Genomic DNA, 26,209 nt, shown 5'->3' on the forward strand with positions numbered 1-26,209 from the left:
GGCTGTGGCGGCCAAGTGATTGGGTACATTTATGCTGGAGGTTTATAGGTTCTTGATTAGTAAAGGTGTCAAAAGTTACAGGGAGAAGGCAGGAGAATGGGTTTGAGAGAGATTATAAATTGGCCAAGTTGGAATGGCAGAGCTGATTCAATGGGCTAAACTCTGCTATGTCTTATGGCCTTAAACTATAAAGTTGTAGAGTCTGTGAGTGAGGGAACAAAAGAGTGCCATTGTTGTAGGAATGCAAAGCATTTCAATGAGATTGAACCTGGAAAATTCAGTTGCCTTCTCGAACAGGTCATGCAGAAGTATGGATATGTCAAATAATAGTAAAGGGGAGCAAATGTGATGAATGTTTACTTGGGAGTACAAATAAGAGAACCTCTCGTGTAAAATCCAATGCTGATTAAATAAACGCAGTTTTATCTGCAAAATATTGTTAACGCACCATTCTCACATTCAGTGGTCCACAGCACTGACAGCATCTGAAGCAGAGATTGTACTCTCTGGAAATTATTAATTAATTTACTTTTGGTGAGATTCCAGTTTACATTGAAGTTCAAAATGTTCAAAGTAGATTTATTATCAGAGTACATATATGTTACCATATCCTACCCTGAGATTAGTTTTCTTACTGCATTCACAGCAGGAGAAAGAATGAATGAAAAACTGCACACAAACATCGACAACTAAATTGCAAAAGAAAATCTGTACAAATAGAAAATAATAATAAATAAGGGGAGCAAGGACATGGCAGACCAATTGAATAATTACTTTGGTTCTGTCTTCACTAAGGAGGACATAAATAATCTTCCAGAAATAGTAAGGGACAGAGGGTCCAGTGAGATGGAGGAACTGAGCGAAATACATGTTAGTAGGGAAGTGGTGTTAGGTAAATTGAAGGGATTGAAGGCAGATAAATCCCCAGGGCCAGATGGTCTGCATCCCAGAGTGCTTAAGGAAGTGGCCCAAGAAATAGTGGATGCATTAGTGATAATTTTTCAAAACTCGTTAGATTCTGGACTAGTTCCTGAGGATTGGAGGGTGGCTAATGTAACCCCACTTTTTAAAAAAGGAGGGAGAGAGAAACCGGGGAATTATAGGCCGGTTAGCCTAACGTCGGTGGTGGGGAAACTGCTGGAGTCAGTTATCAAGGATGTGATAACAGCACATTTGGAAAGCGGTGAAATGATCGGACAAAGTCAGCATGGATTTGTGAAAGGAAAATCATGTCTGACGAATCTCTTAGAATTTTTTGAGGATGTAACTAGTAGAGTGGATAGGGGAGAACCAGTGGATGTGGTATATTTGGATTTTCAAAAGGCTTTTGACAAGGTCCCACATAGGAGATTAGTGTGCAAACTTAAAGCACACGGTATTGGGGGCAAGGTATTGGTGTGGGTGGAGAATTGGTTAGCAGACAGGAAGCAAAGAGTGGGAATAAACGGGACCTTTTCAGAATGGCAGGCGGTGACTAGTGGGGTACCGCAAGGCTCAGTGCTGGGACCCCAGTTGTTTACAATATATATTAATGACTTGGATGAGGGAATTAAATGCAGCATCTCCAAGTTTGCGGATGACACAAAGCTGGGTGGCAGTGTTAGCAGTGAGGAGGATGCTAAGAGGATGCAGGGTGACTTGGATAGGTTGGGTGAGTGGGCAAACTCATGGCAGATGCAATTTAATGTGGATAAATGTGAAGTTATCCACTTTGGTGGCAAAAATAGGAAAACAGATTATTATCTGAATGGTGGCCGATTAGGAAAAGGGGAGGTGCAGCGAGACCTGGGTGTCATTATACACCAGTCATTGAAAGTGGGCATGCAGGTACAGCAGGCGGTGAAAAAGGCGAACGGTATGCTGGCATTTATAGCGAGAGGATTCGAGTACAGGAGCAGGGAGGTACTACTGCAGTTGTACAAGGCCTTGGTGAGACCACACCTGGAGTATTGTGTGCAGTTTTGGTCCCCTAATCTGAGGAAAGACATCTTTGCCATAGAGGGAGTACAAAGAAGGTTCACCAGATTGATTCCTGGGATGGCAGGTCTTTCATATGAAGAAAGACTGGATGAACTGGGCTTGTACTCGTTGGAATTTAGAAGATTGAGGGGGGATCTGATTGAAACGTATAAGATCCTAAAGGGATTGGACAGGCTAGATGCGGGAAGATTGTTCCCGATGTTGGGGAGGTCTAGAACGAGGGGTCACAGTTTGAGGATAGAGGGGAAGCCTTTTAGGACCGAGGTTAGGAAAAACTTCTTCACACAGAGAGTGGTGAATCTGTGGAATTCTCTGCCACAGCAAACTGTTGAGGCCAGTTCATTAGCTATGTTTAAAAGGAAGTTAGATATGGCCCTTGTGGCTACAGGGGTCAGGGGGTATGGAGGGAAGGCTGGGTTCTGAGTTGGATGATCAGCCATGATCATAATAAATGGCGGTGCAGGCTCGAAGGGCTGAATGGCCTACTCCTGCGCCTATTTTCTATGTTTCTATGTTTCTATGTTAAATAACGCTGAGAACAAGAGTTAGAAAAATAGAACGTAGAAAACCTGCAGCAGAATACAGGCCCTTTGGCCCACAAAGCTGTGCCAAACATTATTTACTTCAGAAATTACCTAGGGTTACCCATAGCCCTCTATTTTTCTAAGCTCCATGTACCTATCCAGGAGTCTCTTAAACGACCCTATCATATCCGCCTCCACCACCATTGCTGGTAGCCCATTCCACGCACTCACCACTCTTTGCATAAAAAAAACTTAGCCGTTGCCCCTGAGTCGTGGAATCCTTGAAAGCGAGTCCATAGGTTGTGGTTCATAGTCCATAGTTCAGTGTTGAGGTGAGTGTTATCCCCTCTGGTTCAAGAGCCTGATGGTTGAGGAGTGATAACTGTTCCTGAACCTGGTGGTTTAGGACATGAGTCTCCTGTATCACCTCCTCGATGGCAACAGCAGGAAGAGAGCATGGCCTGGATGGTGAAGGTCCTTGCAGCACTCCTTGTAGTTATGCTTAGTGGCGGGGAGGGCTTTTCCTGAGATCAACTGATCAGTATCCGCTACTTTCCGTTCTTGGGTTTTGGTGTTTTTGGAAAATTTGGGTTGGGAGTGTGAATAAGAAAGGGATATGAATATATTGTATGAATAGAATTCAACCCCTGTAAGACAGGCTGACTTATTGTGACATCCTTAATGTTTTCTGTACCTACAGATGGGAAACTCTATGGGCAGGGGAACCTGAGAAAGTGAATATCTCACAGGCTCGCCAGTTTACACCGTGCATTAAACAAATTAACTTCACCACAAACTTGATTCGCCTGGAACTGAACAGTTCTCTCCTAGAATACTATACTGAATTGGATGCTGTACTGCTACATGGTGTCAGGGATAGACCTCTTTCCCTACATAAACCATCCATGTTAGATCTGGACGATGAAGACAAGGAAGATCATAGTAGAGAATTCTTCAATGAACAGTTCAGTGAAAAGATCTTACCTGAATTTACCAAGAATGGTTATTTTGGAAAGCTGCCTTATGAGGTAAGGATAATGATAATAGTTTGCAATAGATTTTATTGGATCACATCTGTGTGTCTTTAATATACACTCAGTGGCTACTTGATTAGGTACACCTGCACACCTTTACTTTACTCTATTGTCGCCAAACAATTGATACTAGAGCGTACAATCATCACAGCGATATTTGATTCTGCGCTTCCCGCTCCCTGGAGTACAAGTTGATAGTAAATATTAAAAATTTAAATTATAAATCATAAATAGAAAGTAGAAAAGGGAAAGTAAGGTAGTTCAAAAAAACCGAGAGGCAGGTCCGGATATTTGGAGGGTACGGCCCAGATCCAGTGCAGGATCCGTTCAGCAGTCTTATCACAGTTGGAAAGAAGCTGTTTCCAAATCTGGCCGTACGAGTCTTGAAGCTACTGAGCCTTCTCCCGGAGGGAAGAGGGACGAAAAGTGTGTTGGCTGGGTGGGTTGTGTCCTTGATTATCCTGGCAGAACTGCTCCGACACCGTGCGGTGTAAAGTGAGTCCAAGGACGGAAGATTGGTTTGTGTGATGTGCTGGGCTGTGTTCACGATCTTCTGCAGCTTCTTCCGGTCTTGGACAGGACAACTTCCATACCAGGTTGTGATGCACCCTAGAAGAATGCTTTCTACGGTGCAGCTATAAAAATTAGTTAGGGTTTTAGGGGACAGGCCAAATTTCTTTAGTTTTCTCAGCAAGTAAAGGCGCTAGTGGGCCTTCTTGGCAGTGAACTCTGCTTGGTTGGACCAAGTCAGGTCATTTGTGACATTGACCCCGAGGAACTTAAAGCTTTTGACCTGTTCCACTCGCGCACCACCGATGTAAATTGGGTCGTGTGGTCCGCTACTCCTTCTGAAGTCAACAACCAATTCCTTCATCTTGCTGACGTTGAGGGATAGGTTATTGTCTTCGCACCATGCCACCAGGTTCTTAATTTCTTCTCTGTACTCAAACTCATGATTACCCAAGATACGGCCTACAATTGTGGTGTCATCTGCTTGTTGATGCTAATATCTAATCAGCAGCAACTCAATGCGTGAGCGCATGCAGTCATGGTCAAAAGGTTCAGTTGTTGTTCAGACTAAACATCAGCATGGGGAAGAATTGTGATCTAAGTGACTTTGACCATGGAATGATTATAAGTTCCAGTTGGCGTTTACAGAGAATGATGCAAGAAACAAAAAAAAATTCCAATGAGTGGCAGTTCTGTTGGCGAATAGCCTTGTAAATGTGAATAGTTACAGGAGAATCGCCAGACTGGTTCAAGCTGACAAGAAGGCGACAGTAGCTCAAATAACCACGCGTTACAGCAGCAGTGTGCAGAAAAGCAGCTATGAATACGTAACATGTTGAACCTTGAACTGGATGTCTATAGCAGCAGAAGATCACATTGGGTTCCACTCCTATACCTAATATACTGGCCATTACCTGTACTTAATAAGTAATGCATTTTTTATTGGATGGTTCAGGAACTCTGGTCTTGAATTAGTAAATAATATGATTACAGGCCTTCATCACTTCTGTTGTTCATTCCAGAGATATATTTTTATATCTGTCTATTGTGTCTATTGATCTGGATATTGGCAGTATTTTGGATAATTCAGCTCAATAATGTGAGATTTATACATCAACATTGACTGTGATTTTCAGTCAACAGCTTGCCCTTCCACCCTGGGGCATTTAAATTTTGTTTAAGATAATTGTAGACACACCATGTTAGTAACTAAGCATTTTGAATTAGGGTAGTTGAAGTGTTGGAAGTCCATTTATTAAAATCTAAAATGTAACTTTAGTGTGGTTTGAACACTAAAAAGACCTTGATGGGAGTTAAAACAGTCCTCCGAACAGTAGCCAAGATGTGGGATATAAATTTCAACAGGATGTACAGCAGGCATGTTATAAGGGTAATGTTACAATAGTCATCGGGGATTTTAATATGTAGGCAGATTGGGAATATCAGCTTGATACTGTATCCTAAGAAAAGGAATTTATAGAATGCCTACGAGATGGCTTTTTAGAGCAGCTCGTGGTTGAGCCCACTAGAGGAAAGGCAATTCTAGGTTTTATGTTGTAAAACAAACCTGTTTTGATTAGGGAATTTAAGGAAAAGGAACCCTGAGGAAGCAGCGATCAGAATATGATAGAAGTCACCTTGCAGTTTGAGAGAGAGAAGGTAAAGTCAGATGTGTTACAGTGGAGTAAAATGAATTACAGAGGCATGAGAGAGGAGCTGGCCAAAATTGATGCAAAGAGACATTGGCAGGGATGATGGCAAAACAGCAATGGAGAGAAAATACAAAAACTGAGGTACATACGGATTTGGGAGTCCTTGTGTAGGAATCCCTGAAGGCTTATTTGCAGGTTGAGTCTGTAGTGAGGAAGACAAATGCAATGTTCACATTCATTTCAAAAGGACCAGAATATAAATGCAAGGATGTAATGTTGAGACTTTATGAAGCACTGGTGATGCCTCACTTGGAGTATTGTGAACAGGTTTGGGCCCCTTATCTTAGAAAAGATGTGCTGAAACTGCAGAGGGTTCAAGGGAGGTTCATGGAAACCATTTCAGGATTGAATAGCTTGTCATATGAAGAGTGTTTGATGGCTCTGGGCCTGTATTCACTAGAATTCAGAAGTATGAGGAGTGACCTCATTGAAACCAATCAAATGGTGAATGGTGAATGCAGAGCTCGTTGACTTTATTAACTTTGCCTCCAACTTTCACCCTGCCCTCAAGTTTACCTGGTCCATTTCCGACACCTCCCTCCCCTTTCTAGATCTTTCTGTCTCTGTCTCTGGAGACAGCTTATCCACTGATGTCTACTATAAGCCTACTGACTCTCACAGCTATCTGGACTATTTCTCTTCTCACCCTGTCTCTTGCAAAAACGCCATCCCCTTCTCGCAATTCCTCCATCTCCACCGCATCTGCTCTCAGGATGAGGCTTTTCATTCTAGGACGAGGGAGATGTCCTCCTTTTTTAAAGAAAGGGGCTTCCCTTCCTCCACTATCAAATCTGCTCTTAAACGCATCTCCCCCATTTCACGTACATCTGCTCTCACTCCATCCTCCTGCCACCCCACTAGGAATAGGGTTCCCCTGGTCCTCACCTACCACCCCACCAGCCTCCGGGTCCAACATATTATTCTCCGTAACTTCTGCCACCTCCAACGGGATCCCACCACTAAGCACATCTTTCCCTCCCCCCCCCCGCATTCCGCAGGGATCGCTCCCTATGCGACTCCCTTGTCCATTCGTCCCCTCCATCCCTCCCCACTGATCTCCCTCCTGGCACTTATCCGTGTAAGCGGAACAAGTGCTACACATGCCCTTACACTTCCTCCCTTACCACCATTCAGGGCCCCAAACAGTCCTTCCAGGTGAGGCAACACTTCACCTGTGAGTCGGCTGGGGTGATATACTGCGTCCGGTGTCCCGATGTGGCCTTTTATATATTGGCGAGACCCGACGCAGACTGGGAGACCGCTTTGCTGAACACCTATGCTCTGTCCGCCAGAGAAAGCAGGATTTCCCAGTGGCCACGCATTTTAATTCCACATCCCATTCCCATTCTGACATGTCTATCCACGGCCTCCTCTACTGTAAAGATGAAGCCACACTCAAGTTGGAGGAACAACACCTTATATTCCGTCTGGGTAGCCTCCAACCTGATGGCATGAACATCGACTTCTCTAACTTCCGCTAATGCCCCACCTCCCCCTCGTACCCCATCTGTTACTTATTTTTATACACACATTCTTTCTCTTACTCTCCTTTTTCTCCCTCTGTCCCTCTGAATATACCCCTTGCCCATCCTCTGGGTCCCCCCCCCCATCTTTCTTCCTGGACCTCCTGTCCCATGATCCTCTCGTATCCCTTTTGCCTATCACCTGTCTAGCTCTTGGCTCTATCCCTCCCCCTCCTGTCTTCTCCTATTATTTTGGATCTCCCCCTCCCCCTCCAACTTTCAAATCCCTTACTCACTCTTCCTTCAGTTAGTCCTGACAAAGGGTCTCGGCCTGAAACGTTGACTGTACCTCTTCCTAGAGATGCTGCCTGGCCTGCTGCGTTCACCAGCAACTTTTATGTGTGTTGAATGGTGAAAGGTCTTGATTGAGTGGACGTGGAGAGGATCTTTCCTGTCGTGGGACTGTCTAAGACCAGTAGACACAGCCTCAGAATAGACAGGCATCCTTGTAGAACAGAAATAAGGAGGAATATCTTTAGCCAGAGAGTGGTAAATCTGTGGAATTCATTGCCACAGGCAGCTGTGGAGGCCAAGTCTTTATGCGTATTTAAGGCAGCAATTGATAGGTTTTTGCTTGGTCAGGAAATGAAGGGATAAGGAGAGAATACAGGAGATTAGAGCTAAGAGGAAAATTGGATCAACCATGATAAAATAGCAGAACAGACTTGATGGGCAAATGGCCTAATTCTGTTCCTGTATCTTATTGTCTTATGGTGTTGTGACCCCAGCTGTATAAGTGTGCCTGAGACCTTTGTACAGTACTGTAGGTGGGAAAAGGGAGGCGGTCCAAAATATAGGGAGCTTGGCTGAAAGATGAAAAGCAGGACTTCCAGGGTAATGATCTCTGGATTTTTTTCCCATGCCACACACACCAGTGAGGGTAAGAATAGAATGATTTGGCAGTTGAATGTTTGGCTGAAGAATTGGTGCTGGGGGCAAGATTTAATTTTTTTTGGATGATTGCGATATCTTCTGGGGAAGTTACAACCTGTACAAAAGGACAGGAAACGCCTGAACCTGAGCGGTACCAATATCCATGAGGGCTGTTTTGCAAGCATTGTGGGGGAGGGCTATAATAAATTGGCATGGGGATGGGAACTGGAGTGACAGGGTTGAAGATGGAACAGTTGGTATACAACCAGATACAGTGTGTGAAAGTGAGTTAAAGTGTAATGGGGAACAAAATCAAATAGGTAGTGACGAAAGAACTATAAAGGTGTTATATTTCAATGCACACAGTATACAGAATAAAATAGGTGATCTTGTAGCGCAGTTAGAAATTGGCATGTATAACGCTGTGGACATTATTGCTCATGACTAAAAGAAGGAGCGACATGGTAGCGTAGTGGTAAGCACAACGCTTTACGGTACCAGCACCTTAGGTTCAGTTCCTGCCCGCTCCCTGTCAGGAGTTTGTATGTACTTCCTGTGACCACGTGGGTTTCCTCCAAGTGCTCCAGTTTCCTCTGACAGTCCAAAAGACATACAGGTTGGTAGGTTGATTGGTCATTGTAAATTGGCCCCTGTTTAGGCTAGGATTAAATTTGGGGATTGCTGGGTGGTGCAGCTGGCAGGGCCTATCCTGTGCTGTATCTCAATAATTGGGAGCTTAACATCCAAGGATCAGAATCAGAATCAGGTTTATTATCACTGGCACGTGTCTTGAAATTTGTTAACAGCAGCAGCAGTTCAATACAATACATAATATAGAAGAAAAAAATATAGCACATAAATAAATAAGTAAATCAATTATGGTACAGTATACAAATATTGAATAGATTAAAAGTCGTGCAAAAATACAAATATATTAAGAAAGTGAGGTAGTGTTCTCAGGTTCAATGTCCATATAGGGATCAGAAGGCAGAGGGGAAGAAGCTGTTCCTGAATCGCTGAGTTCGTGCCTACAGGCTTCTGTACCTCCTACCTGATGGTAACAGTGGAAAAGAGTATAGTGCTGTGGGTCCTTAATAATGAATGCTGCCTTTCTCAGGCACTGCTCCTTGAAGATGTCCAGAGTACTTTGTAGGCTAGTACCCAAGATGGAGCTGATTAAATTTATGACCCTCAGCAGTTTCTTTTTGTCCTGTGCAGTAGCCCCCGATACCAGACAGTGATGCAGCCTGTCAGAATGCTCTCCACGGTACAACTATGGACGTTTGAGTGTGGTTGTTGACATACCATATCTCTTCAAACTAACGAAGTACAGTCGTTGTCTTGCCTTTTTTATAGCTGCGTTAATATGTTGGGACCCTTTCAGTTCATCAGAGATCTTGATACCCAGGAATTTGAAACTGCTCACTCTCTCCATTTCTGATCCCTCTATGAGGATTGGTATGTGTTCCTTTGTCTTACCCTTCCTGAAGTCCACAATCAGCTCTTTTGTCTTACTGACATTGAGTGCTAGGTTGTTGTTGCAACACCACTCCATTAGCTGGTATATCTCACTCCTAAACGCCCTTTCATCTCCATCTGAGATTCTGTCAATAATGGTTGTATCATCAGCAAATTTGGAGATAGTGTTTGAGCTATGCCTATCCACACAGTTATGGGTATAGACAGAGTAGAGCAGTGGGCTAAGCACACACCACTGAGGTGCACCAGTGTTGATTGTCAGCGAGGAGGGTATGTTATCACCAATCCGCACAGATTGTTGTCTTCCAGTTAGGAAGTTGAGAATCCAATTGCAGAGGAAGGCACAGAGGCTGAGGTTAGAAATAACATGGAAATATAGAAAACCTACAGCACAATACAGGCCCTTTGGCCTACAATGCTGTGCCAAACATGTACTTACTTTAGAAATTTAAAGTAGTTGACTTTATTAACTTTGCCTCCAACTTTCACCCTGCCCTCAAGTTTACCTGGTACATTTCCGACACCTCCCTCCCCTTTCTAGATCTTTCTGTCTCTATCTCTGGAGACAGCTTATCCACTGATGTCTACTATAAGCCTACGGACTCTCACAGCTATCTGGACTATTCCTCTTCTCACCCTGTCTCTTGCAAAAATGCCATCCCCTTCTTGCAATTCCTCCGTCTCCGCCGCATCTGCTCTCAGGATGAGGCTTTTCATTCCAGGACGAGGGAGATGTCCTCCTTTTTTAAAGAAAGGGGCTTCCCTTCCTCCACCATCAACTCTGCTCTCAAACGCATCTCCCCCATTTCACGCACATCTGCTCTCACTCCATCCTCCCACCACCCCACTAGGAATAGGGTTCCCTGGTCCTCACCTACCACCCCACCAGCCTCCGGGTCCAACATATAATTCTCCGTAACTTCCGCCACCTCCAACGGGATCCCACCACTAAGCACATCTTTCCCTCACCCCCTCTCTACTTTCCACAGGGATCACTCCCTACACGACTCCCTTGTCCATTCGCTCCCCCCCCCATCCCTCCCCACTGATCTCCCTCCTGGCGCTTATCCTTGTAAGCGGAACAAGTGCTACACATGCCCTTACACTTCCTCCCTTACCACCATTCAAGGCCCCAGACAGTCCTTCCAGGTGAGGCGACACTTCACCTGTGAGTCGGCTGGGGTGATATACTGCGTCCGGTGCTCCCGATGTGACCTTCTATATATTGGCGAGACCCGATGCAGACCGGGAGACTGCTTTGCTGAACACCTACGCTCTGTCCACCAGAGAAAGCAGGATCTCCCAGTGGCCTCACATTTTAATTCCACATCCCATTCCCATTCCGACATGTCTATCCACGGCCTCCTCTACTGTAAAGGTGAAGCCACACTCAGGTTGGAGGAACAACACCTAATATTCCATCTGGGTAGCCTCCAACCTGATGGCATGAACATTGACTTCTCAAACTTCCGCTAATGCCCCACCTCCCCCTTGTACCCCATCCGTTATTTATTTTTATACACACATTCTTTCCCTCTCTCTCCGGTTTTCTCCCTCTGTCCCTCTGACTATACCCCTTGCCCATCCTCTGGGTTCCCCCCCCCCCGTCTTTCTCCCTGGGCCCCCTGTCCCATGATCCTCTCATATCCCCTTTGCCAATCACCTGTCCAGCTCTTGGCTCCATCCCTCCCCCTCCTGTCTTCTCCTATCATTTTGGATCTCCCCCTCCCCCTCCCACTTTCAAATCTCTTACTAGCTCTTCCTTCAGTTAGTCCTGACGAAGGGTCTAGGCACGAAACGTCGACTGTACCTCTTCCTAGAGATGCTGCCTGGCCTGCTGCGTTCACCAGCAACTTTGATGTGTAATACATACACACTTGTCTTTCACCAAGGTAAATAGAAATTCCTCTTCCCATTCTGGATGGAATTTGTACATTTTCACCTTCTTTCATGGAGCTTCCGCCATGCTATCAGGATATCACGAGCGAGTGCCGTATATTGATGTTTGCGACAGTCTGTACTCTTATCTCTTACATGATATATGGGGTGTCAGGGAGGGGTAGTACCTCTGGTGGGGGAACATGTCGCGTCCTTTTCAAGGCGGTTAGTCCACCTTTGGTCCCCATCTGGCACTCAGCTCTCACCTGTGGCTCCCCGTAGCTGTCTGTATGCGACAGCGACCACACCCCTGGCAATGGCTTCGACAAGCCGGCTAAACCAGGTGTGGGTAGCTGACGGCTCTCAAACCTTCGGTGAGATAGGGAGTTGTCTATCCCAGCATGTGAAGACAGACTCCGGCGGATTGAGCGGACGAGAGCAGCGGAAGTTCCAACGCTCAAGAAGGCGGTCTCTGCAAACGTCGTGGAACGTGTAGAGCAGGACAAGACACAGAAGACGTCCTGGTCATCCACTGCGCCTAGTCCCATCTCCAGCCGTCTAGACTCTGTCTTGCCACTGGATCCAGATGGGAATTGGGAAGAGAGAGTGAGGCTGACGCTGTGCAACTCTCCCTCACTTAAATCCAAATCACGCGCTCGTCTCGACACCATCATTATGGTGTCGAGGTCCTCTTCGACGTCAACGATGGACGAACAACTCTTATCTAATCTAATTGGTCACTTTGATGCAGCACAAGCTACGCTGAAAACGCGGTGCATGGCTGGGGAGATACACACATGCGCACTGGGCAGAAAGAATGGAACAAAAACCCTGCAACCCGGAAACAATCTCTCTTTACAAACAGCTTTCAGTAACGAAAGTATTGCTGTATTACTATTATCCTAATTAGTATTACTTATTTTTATAATGCTCACATTACAACAGTATTTGTGTATTTACTTTTGATTTTTTTCGGGATCTACTGGGAAAGTCTCAGAGATCGACCAGTCGATCGCGATTGACGGGTTGGCGACCACTACCCTAGGCAATCATCCACATACGCCAAAACTCCAAACACCTCCACATCCCCCATGGTCTTCCCCATGCTCCGCGGGAAGTTTGCAGGGGCTCCGGATGTGCCCTGTGGCATCTTTTCAGACCAGAAGGATCCTAGGGGACTTATAACAGCTGTTTTCTCCTTGTCGGCCTCATGCATCGGGATCTGGCAACATCCACTCCTCAGATCCAGCACATTAAACAACGTCGCACCACTCAGACGGACCATCGCGTCTTCGGCCCTCAGGACCGTATACTGGTCAGGGACGGTGCGCCTGTTCAGAGTCCTATAATCCACACACACGCTTCCTACGTACGTCATCCACGGTTGCAGGGGCCAGTTGCCAAGACCTCTCTCTCACCGAGGAGTCTTCAGCGGTCAACTCCCCTCCCTCGTAGTATTTCGGAGCGTCTGCTAAGAGGGTCTCACCCTCAGATACTTCCCCCAGGCTGTACCGCCACCAGTTCTAGTTTAAATTCAGTACCGGCCCAGTGCTACTACACACGTCCTCACAAACAGCTTGAAACTCTGGGTGCACAGACAATGCCCCCAAACAGCTCTCACCCGCCTCCTCCTGGCAGGCCCCATGCGCCTCCTCATCAGTGGGGTGTTGGTCTTCTCCAGAATCGAAACGCTGCCCGTCTCAACAGTGTCCAGACACATCAGCACTAACGATTCACGGCCCTCAGACACCCACACATTGGCCTCCAAGAACTCCAGTTTCACTGACCAATAATCATCTTCCGGATAATTCCCAGCACTGATATTCCGACTTTCCAGTGCCTGGAATGGTGTCAAGGGTAAATGCTTCAAATACCGGTTGTAAAAGGAACTGTACAACACCTTGACCTGCACCCCAGTGTCGAGGATGGCCTTAGCATAGCTTCCCTCCAACCGTAACGATACCCGAGGTCATGGTCCCTCGAAGCCTTCAGGAATAGGGTCTTCTCCTTTTGGGAGCTCCTTGGTACATTGCTGGGAATGTGCTCTCCCCAGAGATCCCAAGCCGTTCCCTCACTGGGCCTCCATTAAGTTTCCCGACACCCCTCTGATCAGCTGAATAATTGAGGGAGGGGCTGATCCCCCTGGCACCGCAAGCAATTTATCTGCCCCCCTAGCCAGAGAAGATACCCTGAAAACTTTCCACTAATCTCCTAACACAGGTATGGAAAGCCCCCGCTAGGTGCTGCATTTTAATTTCCAGTCAAACCAAACGCATTTCCCCCCACCCGCTTTCAGATAACTGGCAGCTATCACTACGGGGTAATTGACCCTGACAGTTCTGACAACATCAACAGCTTGCCTATCCAAACTTCCAACCAATCTCTGTTGCTTTCCCTCAGCCGAGCACTGCCACTCATCTAACAACTGAGAGGTCCGTTCCACCCACGCTTCCGCTCCTCTAGGGTGGACATTATCCCAAAAAACAGGTGGAGCCTGCCATAGCTGGAACATTTATTCGCAGACACTGCCTCCGTATCAGACCACTCTTCCCTCTCTCTCCTAACAGTATGGACAGCCCATGGCCCCGCCTCACCTGGAGCACCAATAGACACTGGCAGTCCCACCACCAACTCGTCAGCGCTAGTCTGAACTGGAACAAAGACCTCCGGGGTACCAACAGCCACCCCATCCAACACGCATGCAGTAATAACCAGCAATCCCACAGAGGCACACCAGCTTTCCGCCCCCGCAGCATGCGTGATTTAAACAGGGCGATCACACAGCTTCCACAGACTCCAAACCCGGACGATGGCCCCCACAATGTAGCCTCCTGGTAAGCCTCAGGCTCGCAGAGCTCGCTTTCGTCTAGGGGGAGCAGCCTTTGGCCCTGTCCAACTGGTTAATCAAGTTTGTGTGGATGCTGTGTGATGTACCCCACCACGCCAAATAACAGACAGTATACCATACGTGATTAAAGGATTACACTTTATAAGTATTTCTTGGTGATAGGTTAGTAGAAACAAGTACAATAAAGGCGTCAAGTCAGTAACTCTATCAGTTCAGTGCACAAATAATTCGTTGGAGCTCTTACAGATCCGGGTCTCCCTTTCCTCTGGTCAATGTCCATAAGACCATAAGACAAAGGAGCAGAAGTTGGCCATTTGAGTCTGCTTGGCCATTTTACCATGAGCTGATCCATTCTCCCATTTAGTCCCACTCCCCCGCCTTCTCACCATAACCTTTGATGCCCTGGCTACTCAGATACCTATCAATCTTTGCCTTAAATACACCCAATGACTTGGCCTCCGCTGCCAGCCGTGGCAACAAATTCCACAGATTCACCACTCGCTGGCTAAAAAAATTTCTTTGCATCTTTGTTCTGAATGGGTGCTCTTCAATCGTTAAGTCATGCCCTCTCGTACTAGACTCCCCCACCATGGGAAACAACTTTGCCGCATCCACTCTGTCCATGCCTTTCAACATTCGAACTGTTTCTATGAGGTGCCCCTTCATTCTTCTAAACTCCAAGGAATACAGTGCAAGAGCGGTCAAACGTTCCTCATATGTTAACCCTCTCATTCCTGGAATCATTCTAGTGTCCTCCAATCTCCGTCGACTCTCGAATGGGACCACCCTCGGTGGTCGACCGAACAATCCACACGAGTCTGTCCTCGTCTCCTCTCCTCGCTGAAGACCATGGGCCTCCGACTCCTGCTCGGGGTCCGTTCTGTCGCTCAGCTTACAGCATTGCGTCTCCTCTCTCTGTCTCCATTGCGTCTTCTGCCCAAAGCCCATGAAAACAGTAGCTTACAGACACACAAGAAAGAATAACATCTATCCCAATTGGTTAGCAAATGAATACAATTCTCGTTATCAGTAAATATAACCCAAACATGCATGCTATAGAGAACTGTCTCAGCAGTTAACAGTACAGGAGAAGCCATTTTATTATAACATAACAAGGAAGCCATTTTATTAGCCTTAGCAGTAACTTAAAAGAAGAAACCCCTTATACTAGCATGGATAGAAGATTGGTGGACTGGCAGGAGGCAAAAAGTGGAAATAAAGGGGGCCTTTTCTGGTTGGCTGCCATTGGTGTACTGCAGGGGATGGTGTTGGGATCACTTATTTTCATGCTGTATATCAAGGATATGGATATACTATATACCATGTCCTGCTGAAGGGTCTCAGCCCATAACGTTGACTGTACTCTTTTCTGTAGATGTTGTCTGACCTGCTGAGTTCCTCCAGCATTTTTTGTGTGTTGCTTGGATAAAATAATTGAAGGCTTTGTGGCCAAGTTTGTGGACAATACAAAGATGCAGGTAGTGTTGAGGAAACAGGATGTCTGAAGAAGGACCTATTCAGACTGGGGAATGGGCAAAGAAGTGGTAGATGGAATTTAGTTTAGGGAAGTGCAATGGTCATGCACTTTGGCGGAAGGAATAAAGGCATGTTCTATTTTGTAAACAGGTAAAAAAATTAAGAAATTAGAGATGTAAAGGGACTTAGGAGGCCTCGTGCAGGATTCCCTAAAGGTTAACTTGCAGGTTGAGTTGGTGGTGAAAATGGTAAATGCTTTGCTAGCATTCATTTTGAGGGGAATAGAATGCAAAAGGGTTTAGTGCTGAGACTTTATATGGCACTAGTGAAGTCTCACTTGAGAGTATCGTGAGCAGGTTTTGGGCCCCTTATCTAAGAACGGATCTGCTGGCATGAGGAGCATTGAATGGTTCTGGGCCTGTACTCGCTGGAGTTTACAAGAATGAGGGAGAATCTCATTGAGGGTTAAAGGTTGGAGGTGTCGTGGACAGTGTGAAGGTCTGTCAGAGGTTACAGCGGGACGTTGATAGGATGCAAAACTGGGCTGAGAAGTGGCAGATGGAGTTCAAACCAGGTAAGTGTGAGATGCAAACAAGAGGAATTCTGCAGATGCTGGAAATTCAAGCAACACACATCAAAGTTGCTGGTGAACGCAGCAAGCCAGGCAGCATCTCTAGGAAGAGGTACAGTCAACGTTTCAGGCGGAGAACCTTCGTCAGGACTAACTGAAAGAAGAGCTGGTAAGAGATTTGAAAGTGGGAGGGGGAGGGGCAGATCCAAAATGATAGGAGAAGACAGGAGGGGGAGGGATGGAGCCATGAGCTGGACAGGTGATTGGCAAAAGGGATATGAGAGGATCATGGGACAGGAGGCCTAGGGAGAAAGAAAAGGGGGATGGGGGGAAAAACCCAGAGGATGGGCAAGGGGTATAGTCAGAGGGACAGAGGGAGAAAAAGGAGAGAGAGAGAAAGGATCTGTGTATATAAATAAATAACAGATGGGGTACGAGGGGGAGGTTAGGGTTAGACATTTTGGTAGGTCAAATATGGTGGCAGGATATAGTATTAATGGTAAGACTCTTGGCAGTGTGGAGGATCAGAGGGATCCTGGGGTCCAAGTCCATAGGACACTTAAAGTTGCTGTGCAGGTTGACTCTGTGGTTAAGAAAGCATACAGTACATTGGCCTTCATAGAACATAGAAGAGTACAGCACAGTACAGGTCCTTGGGCCCACAATGTTGCGCTGACCCTCAAACCCTGCCTCCCATATAATCCCCCACCTTAAATTCCTCCATATACCTGTCTAGTAGTCTCTTAAACTTCACTAGTGTGTCTTCCTCCACCACTGACTCAGGCAGTGCATTCCATGCACCAACCACTCTCTGAGTAAAAAACCTTCCTCTAATATCCCCCTTGAACTTCCCACCCTTTACCTTAAAGCCATGTCCTCTTGTATTGAGCAGTGGTGCCCTGGGGAAGAGGTGCTGACTATCCACTCTTATTATCTTGTACACCTCTATCATGTCTCCTCTCATTCTCCTTCTCATCAAAGAGTAAAGTCCTAGCTCCCTTAATCTCTGATCATAATGCATACTCTCTAAACCAGGCAGCATCCTGGTAAATCTCTGTACCCTTTCCAATGCTTCCACATCCTTCCAATAGTGAGGCGACCAGAACTGGACATAGTACTCCAAGTGTGGCCTAACCAGAGTTTTATAGAGCTGCATCATTACATCGGGACTCTTAAACTCTATCCCTCGACTTATGAAAGCTAACACCCCATAAGCTTTCTTAACTACCCTATCCACCTGTGAGGCAACTTTCAGCGATCTGTGGACATGTGTCCCTAGATCCCTCTGCTCCGCCACACTACCAAGTATCCTGCCATTTACTTTGTACTCTGCCTTGGAGTTTGTCCTTCCAAAGTGTACCACTTCACACTTCTGTGGGTTGAACTCCATCTGCCACTTCTCAGCCCACTTCTGCATCCTAACAATGTTTCTCTGCAATCTTTGACGATCCTTTACACTATCTACAACACCACCAACCTTTGTGTCATCTGCAAACTTGCCAACCCACCCTTCTACCCCCACATCCAGGTCGTTAATAAAAATCACGAAAAGTAGAGGTCCCAGAACAGATCCTTGTGGGACACCACTAGTCACAATCCTCCAATCTGAATGTACTCCCTCCACCACCACCCTCTGCCTTCTGCAGGCAATTCTGAATCCACCTGGCCAAACTTCCTTGGATCCCATGCCTTCTGACTTTCTGAATAAGTCTGCTGTGTGGAACCTTGTCAAATGCCTTACTAAAATCCATGTAGATCACGTCCACTGCACTACCCTCGTCTATATGCCTGGTCACCTCCTCAAAGAACTCTGTCAGGCTTGTTAGACACGATCTGCCCTTAACAAAGCCATGCTGACTGTCCCTGATCAGACCATGATTCTCTAAATGCCCAGAGATCCTATCTCTAAGAATCTTTTCCAACAGCTTTCCCACCACAGACGTAAGGCTCACTGGTCTATAATTACCTGGGCTATCCGTACTACCTTTTTTGAACAAGGGGACAACATTTGCCTCCCTCCAATCCTCCGGTACCATTCCTGTGGACAACGAGGACATAAAGATCCTAGCCAGAGGCTCAGCAATCTCTTCCCTCGCCTCGTGGAGCAGCCTGGGGAATATTCCGTCAGGCCCCGGGGACTTATCCATCCTAATGTATTTTAACAACTCCATCACCTCCTCTCCCTTAATATCAACATGCTCCAGAACACTAACCTCACTCATATTGTCCTCACCATCATCAAGTTCCCTCTCATTGGTGAATACCAAAGAGAAGTATTCACTGAGGACCTCGCTCACTTCCATGGCCTCCAGGCACATCTTTCCACCTTTATCTCTAATCGGTCCTACCTTCACTCCTGTCATCCTTTTTTTCTTCACATAATTGAAGAATGCCTTGGGGTTTTCCTTTACCCTACTGGCCAAGGCCTTCTCATCTGCCTTTCTTACGATGCGTATTGCACTTAAATATAGGCAGCTCAGAACACTAGTTGCAGTATGCTGAATCTTTTGATTCTTAACTTTGTCTGAAATCTTACCAACATCTGCCTCCACAACCTCTTCACTAACTGTTCTGCTGCGGGAGGTGTGTGGGACAGGTGGCAGAGGAGTGCCAGGTGTGCCGGGGGGGGGGGTGTTGCTTGAGTGCAGACACACCCTGCCCTGAGACACCAGGCAAGCTTATTTCATTCCAAGTAATTGGTTTATTGATCACTACAGAATATCTCTCTAGAGTTTCCCACTCCCTCCCCTCTCCCTTCCCCTTTTCCCAACCATGATTCCCCTCTCCCTGTCCCTTCCTGCTCTGAGTGAGACATCCCTGACCCTAGCACCTGGGAAGCAACATACCTTCCAGATGTCTCTTTCACAAACTATGGACCCCTACTGCATGCATCCTCTCCCCACTTCCCTCTGAGCCACAGAGCCAGACTCAGTGCCAGTGACCTTGCCACAGCAGCTTCTCCACCAACAGTATCCAGAGCAGTATACTTATTGAGGTGAAGATAGGTACTCTGCACTGCCTGCCTATTCCCTTTCCCTCTCCTGCTAGTCACCCAGTTATCTGGCTCCTGCACATTAGGGGTGACTACTTTCCTGAGCCGAATATCATCTAGCTGCAGCTCCAGCTCCTTAACACTGTCTCTAAAGAGCTGCACTTCATGCAGATGTAGTTATCAGGGAGACTGGAGGTCTCCCAGAGTTCCCACATCTCATACAAAAAACATATCACTACCTCCGAACCCATTCTCGGCCCCATTAGCTATACATTAACAGAAAATATACTTACTTACTTAGAACGTCCACCTGTGATGGTCCAAGCCTGTTCTTGCCCATGCCTGTTGAGCGAAAGCTGGACCATTCTAACACTGGTCCTCTCCAACAGTAGCCGCTTCTACAATGAGCATCTATAGGAAGAGGCGCAGTCGATGTTTCAGGCCGAGACCCTTCACAAAGCCATGCTGACTGTCCCTGATCAGACCATGACCATGGCCAGCAACTTTGATGTGTGTTGCTTGAATTTCCAGCATCTGCAGAATTCCTGTTGTTTGCGCTTCTACAATGGTTGCTTTGCTCACACCTCCTTTCTTTTTATTGACCTTATGCTGATTGCAGCTCGTTGAAAGCACTGGAGCACTTTTTAAACCTTGGGCTGTGTCACCAATGAACGACCTCTCATGGTGATTGCAGCCTTGCGAAAATAGCAGAAAGTACCAGAGCTCATTTTAAAACCTGCACTGCATTCCCTCCGAGTGATCTCTTGCACTGATTGCAGTTCACTGAAAAGAGCCAAAAGCACAGCAGCTCTTCTAAAACTTGAGCTGCATCACCGACAAACAACCTCTCATGCTGTAACTCTGAATAAAATAAATGAAATAAATAAAACCAAACCTTTTTCCAAAGCAAATAAAAATGTTGCCTTGTAGATCAAAGGCAGAGGGCAGTGTGTTCCTTCTGAGATCGTGCCTATCTCACTGCTGCAGTGAGGATAATTATTCACTCCTGTCTTTATGCAGAAGAAATAAATGTGCCTCTCTGTCACTGTACATCACGATCAGATAGGCAACTAAACTTTAATATTAAATTATCAACACAGCATGTCATAACTAAAATAAAAGGAAAAACTCAACACATTTTATCAAAAAATATTACTGATTATTACTGAAGGGTCTTGCCTTGAAACATTGAATAAATAGTGCCAATCTGCTAAGTTCCTCCTTCATTTTGTGTGTGTTGTTCTGGATTTCCAGCATCTGCAAAACCTCTTGTGTTTCTGATTTCTCCTCCTCCTGGTTCAATAACGTACATATGCAAATTTTGAAGAATTTGAGAAGTAGAAATGGGAGGAATCTTGGATAAATGTCAGTTCTCAACACCCTGTTTTTAAGAGGGAGAGGGTGCAGAAGAGGGTTACCATTATGCTGTCTGTATGGGAGGGCATCTGCTTTAAAGAGAGGTTAGGCAAACTTCAGTTCTTTTCTCCAGAGTGGCAGAATCTGAGGGGAGACCTGATAATGGTTTAGAACATTATGAGAGTCATAAGTAGAGTCAGTATCTCTCTCTCAGGGTTGAAATATTAAATACAAGAAGGTATGCCTGTAAGGTGAGAGGGGAGCGAGTTGGAAGGAGATGTGTGGGGCAATTTTATGTTTAAACACAGAGTAATGTGTACCTGGAATGCACTGCCAGTCATGGTGGTGGAGGGAAAATATGACAAAGGCATACAAGAGGCTCTTAGATAATCGCTTGAATGGGCAGTAAAGGTAAGGGTAAGATGAGAATATCACAAGCCAATTGTCATAGAGAGATCCGGGGAGAAAGTGAGTAATTTCAAGTTCCTGGTTGTCAATATCTCTGAGGACATAACTTGGATGCAACATATTGATGCAGCTGTAAAGAAGGCAAGACAGCAGCTATATTTCATTAAGAGTTTGAGGAGATTTGGTTTGACAACTAAAACACCTGAAAACTTCTAAAAATGTATTATGGAGAGCATTCTGACTGGCTGCATCACCATCCGGTATTGGGGGTGGGGGGGGGGATGTCTACTGCACAAGATAGAAATAAGTTACAGAATCTTGTATAATTAGTCAGCCCCATCATGGGCACAAGCCTTCATAGTATCCAAGACATCTTCAAGGAGTGGTGCTTCAGGAAGGCGGCATCCATCATTAATGATCCCCACCACCCAGGACATGCTGTCTTCACACTGTTACCATTGGGAAAGAGGTACAGAAGCCTGAAGGAACACACTCAGCGATTCAGGAGCAGCTTCTGACCCTCTGCCATCCGATTTCTAAATGGACATTGAACCCAGGAACACCACCTCACCATTTTTTACTTTCTGTTATTTTGTAGGACTTATTTTTAACTTAACAATTTAATAGATGTGTATATACTTAGTGTAACTCAGTTCCCCCCCACATTTTTACTTATCATGTACTTCATTGTACTTCTGCCATAAAGTTAACAAAGTTCATGACCTATGCCAGTGATATTAAATCTGATTCTGAAATGGAAGGAGGGTGGATATTGTGCATAGAGAATGGATTAGTTTAGTTGGGCATTTCATTTAATTTAGTTTGGTATAACATCGTGGGCCAAAAGGCCTGTTCTTCTGAATCAGAATTAGGTTTAATATCACAAGCATAAAAGAAAATGCAGATACTGGAGATCCAAAGTAACACATACAAAATGCTGGAGGAACGCGGAAGGTCAAGCAGCATCTATGGAAAAGGGTGAACAGTTAACATCGTAAGTGGAGACCCTTCTTTCAGACCTCTCTTACATATGTCATGAAATTTATTGTTTTATAGCAGCAGTATATTGTAAAACATAATAAAAAGACTATATATTACTATAAGAAATATATGTATTAAAATACATAAGTGGTGCAAAAAGATGATGAGAGGCATTGATCGTGTGGATAGTCAGAGGCTTTTTCCCAAGGCTGAAATGGCTAGCATGAGAGGGTACAGTTTTAAGGTGCTTGGAAGTAGGTGCAAAGGAAATGTCAGGAGTAAGTGCTTAACTCAGAGAGTGGTGAGTGCGTGGAATGGGCTGCTGGTGATGGTGGTGGAGGCAGATGCGATAGGTCTTTTAAGGGACTCCTGGATAGGTCAAGTCAAGTCAAGTTGAGTCACTTTTTATTGTCATTTTGACCATAACTGCTGGTATAGTACACAGTAAAAACGAGACAACGTTTTTCAAGACCATGGTGCTACATGAACAATACAAAAACTACACTGAACTACGTAAAACAACACAAAACTACACTAGACTACAGACCTACCCAGGACTGTATAAAGTGCACAAAACAGTGCAGGCATTACAATAAATAATAAACAAGACAATAGGCACAGTAGAGGGCAGTAGGTTGGTGTCAGTCCAGGCTCCAAGGTATTGAGCAGTCTGATGACTTGGGGGAAGAAACTGTTACATAGTCTGGTCGTGAGAGCCCGAATACTTCGGTGCCTTTTTCCAGATGGCAGGAGGGAGAAGAGTTTGTATGAGGGGTGCGTGGGGTCCTTCATAATGCTGTTTGCTTTACGGATGCAGCGTGCAGTGTAAATGGCTCTAATGGCAGGAAGAGAGACCCCGATGATCTTCTCAGCTGACCTCACCATCCGCTGCAGGGTCTTGCGATCCGAGATGGTGCAATTTCCAAACCAGGCCGTGATGCAGCTGCTCAGGATGCTCTCAATACAACCTCCATAGAATGTGGTGAGGGTGGGGGCTGGGAGATAGACTTTTCTCAGCCTTCACAAAAAGTAGAGATGCTGCTGGGGTTTCTTTGTTATGGAGCTGGTGTTGAGGGACCAGGTGAACACCAAGAAAATTGGTGCTCTTAACGATCTCTACGGAGGAGTCATTGATGTTCAGCAGAGAGTGGTCGTTCAGTGTCCTCCTGAAGTCAACAACCATCTCTTTTGTTTTGTTCACATTCAGAGACAGGTTGTTGGCTCTGCACCAGTCCGTTAGCCGCAGCACCTCCTCTCTGTATGCTGACTCATCGTTCTTGCTGATGAGACCCACCACAGTCGTGTCATCGATGAACTTGATGATGTGATTCGAGCTGTATGTTGCTGCACAGTCGTGGGTCAGCAGAGTAAGCAGCAGTGGACTGAGCACACAGCCCTGGGGGGGCGCCCGTGCTCCGTGTGATGGTGTTGGAGATGCTGCTCCCGATCCGGACTGACTGAGGTCTCACAGTCAGTAGGTCTAGAATCCAGTTGCAGAGGGAGGTGTTCAGGCCCAGTAGGCTCACCTTTCCAACCAGTTTCTGAGAAATGATTGTGTTGAATGCTGAACTGAAGTCTATGAACAGCATTCGAGCATACGTGTTTTTTTTGTCCAGGTGGGTTAGGGCCAGGTGGAGGGTGATGGCAATGGCATCGTCTGTTGAACGGTTGGGACAGTACGCGAACTGCAGGGGGTCCAGTGAGGGGGGCAGCAGAGTCTTGATGTGCCTGATGACGAGCCTCTCGAAACAGTTCATGATGATGGATGTGAGTGTGACAGGACGGTAATTGTTGAGGCAGGACACTGAAGACTTGTTTGGCACGGGGACGATGGTGGCGGTACATGGAGCTTGGAAAAATAGAGGGCTATGGGTAATCCTAGGTAATTTCTAAAGTAAACACGTGTTCGGCACAGCATTGTGGGCCGAAGGGCCTGTATTGTGCTGCAATTTTTCAATGTTTCTAAGAGAACAAAAAATGAAAAACTAAATCCTTGGTGGTAACATTGAGAAGAGGGCATGCCCTGTCTGATCGGCGTCTTAATGACACATGCAGCCTTTTTGAGGCGTCACCTTTTAAAGATGGCCTCTTGCACTGTATTGTGTCTAAACCTAGAAACAGAATTGAAAAAGCACAACCTTTCAGAGTCCATGCCAGCTCTTTGGAAAGGAGCGCAACTAATCTCACTACCCTGCCTTTTCCCTGTAGCTCTGCCATTACAATCATCTCGCTATTGATCCACTTCCTGTTGAAAGCTACAATTAAATCAGCTTCCATTACCCTGCAACTTTTAGAAACTATCTTTATTCCTGTGTCTTGGAATGGGTCTGAATTAACTGTATCTGGACAGCTCAAATGTCCATTAGACAAAGGAGCAGAATTAAGTCATTTGGCCCTTCAAGTCTGCTCTGCCATTCCATCATGGTTGATTTGTTATCCCTCTCAATCCTATTCTCCTGGCTTCTCCCCATAACCTTTCACGCCCTGACTAATTAAGAACCTATCAACCTCAGCCTTAACTACATCAAATGACCTGGCCTGCACAGCTGCTTGGGGCAAAGAATCCCACAGATTCATCACACACTGGCTAAAGAAATTCTTCCTTACCTCAGGCCTAATTCTGCTCCTATGTCTTGTGGTTTTTTGGTCTCATGGTATCTATCCTGTCCCTTCTGAATTACCCCCAGAAACTCCAGCCATTGCTGTTCTGCTGTCATCTCTGATCATATCCTCTTCTAACCAACTTTGGCTAGTTCCTCTTTCATACATCTATATTTCCCTTTACTCTACTGTAATACTGATACATCTGACTTTGTATTATCCCTCTCAAACTGCAGGGTGAATTCTATTGTATTATGATTTATATTAGGATTTTCAGAAGGCCTTTGACAAGGTGCCACACATAAGACCATAAGATATAGAAGCAGAAGTGGGCCATTCGGCCCATCGAGTCTGCTCTGCCATTCTGTCATGGGCTGATCCAATTCTTCCAGTCATCCTCACTCCCCTGCCTTCTCCCCATACCCTTTGATGCCCTGACTAATCAACAACCTATCTATCCCTGCCTTAAATGCACCCAATGACTTGGCCTCCACAGCCGCTCATGGCAACAAATTCCACAGATTTATCACCCTCTGACTAAAGTAATTTCTCCGCATCTCTGTTCTAAATGCGCATCTTCAATCCTGAAATCGTGTCCTCTTGTCCTAGACTCCCCTACCACGGGACGTAACTTTACCATATCTAAACAACAGGAATTCTACAGATGCTGGAAATTCAAGCAACCCACATCAAAGTTGCTGGTGAACGCAGCAGGCCAGGCAGCATCTCTGGGAAGAGGAACAGTCGACATTTCAGACCGAGACCCTTCGTCAGGACTAACTGAAGGAAGAGTTAGTAAGAGATTTGAAAGGGGGAGGGGGAGATCCGAAATGATAGGAGAAGACAGGAGGGGGAGGGATGGAGCCAAGAGCTGGACAAGTGATTGGCAAAAGGGATATAAGAGGATCATGGGACAGGAGGTTCGGGGAGAAAGACAAGGGTGGAGGAACCCAGAGGATGGGCAAGGGTATAGTCAGAGGGACAGAGGGAGAAAAAGGAGAGTGAGAGAAAGAATGTGTGTATAAAAATAAATAACGGATGGGGTACGAGGGGGAGGTGGTGCATTAACGGAAGTTTGAGAAGTCAATGTTCATGCCATCAGGTTGGAGGCTACCCAGACGGAATATAAGGTGTTGTTCCTCCAACCTGAGTGTGGCTTCATCTTTACAGCAGAGGAGGCCGTGGATAGACATGTCAGAATGGGAATGGGATGTGGAATTAAAATGTGTGGCCACTGGGAGATCCTGCTTTCTCTGGCGGACAGAGCGTAGGTGTTCAGCAAAGCGGTCTCCCAGTCTGCGTCGGGTCTTGCCAATATATAGAAGGTCACATGGGGAGCACCGGACGCAATATATCACTACAGCCGACTCACAGGTGAAGTGTCACCTCACCTGGAAGGACTGTCTGGGGCCCTGAATGGTGGTAAGGGAGGAAGTGTAAGGGCATGTGTAGCACTTGTTCCG

The 26,209-nt window shown here is 46.0% G+C and overlaps 1 protein-coding gene across 1 annotated transcript in view; it reads left to right on the forward strand.

The window, feature by feature from the left end:
* Positions 1-26,209, forward strand: part of fbxl4 (F-box and leucine-rich repeat protein 4) — a 156,519-nt gene that overhangs the window by 67,924 nt on the left and 62,386 nt on the right. Inside the window, exon 3 of the mRNA XM_063033023.1 lies at positions 3,205-3,532. Coding sequence (XP_062889093.1) covers positions 3,205-3,532 — 328 coding nt within the window. The remainder of the gene's footprint in view (positions 1-3,204; positions 3,533-26,209) is intronic.

Source organism: Mobula hypostoma, chromosome 2 (genome assembly GCF_963921235.1).
Source record: "Mobula hypostoma chromosome 2, sMobHyp1.1, whole genome shotgun sequence".
In the NCBI taxonomy this organism is placed as follows: Eukaryota; Metazoa; Chordata; class Chondrichthyes; order Myliobatiformes; family Myliobatidae; genus Mobula; species Mobula hypostoma.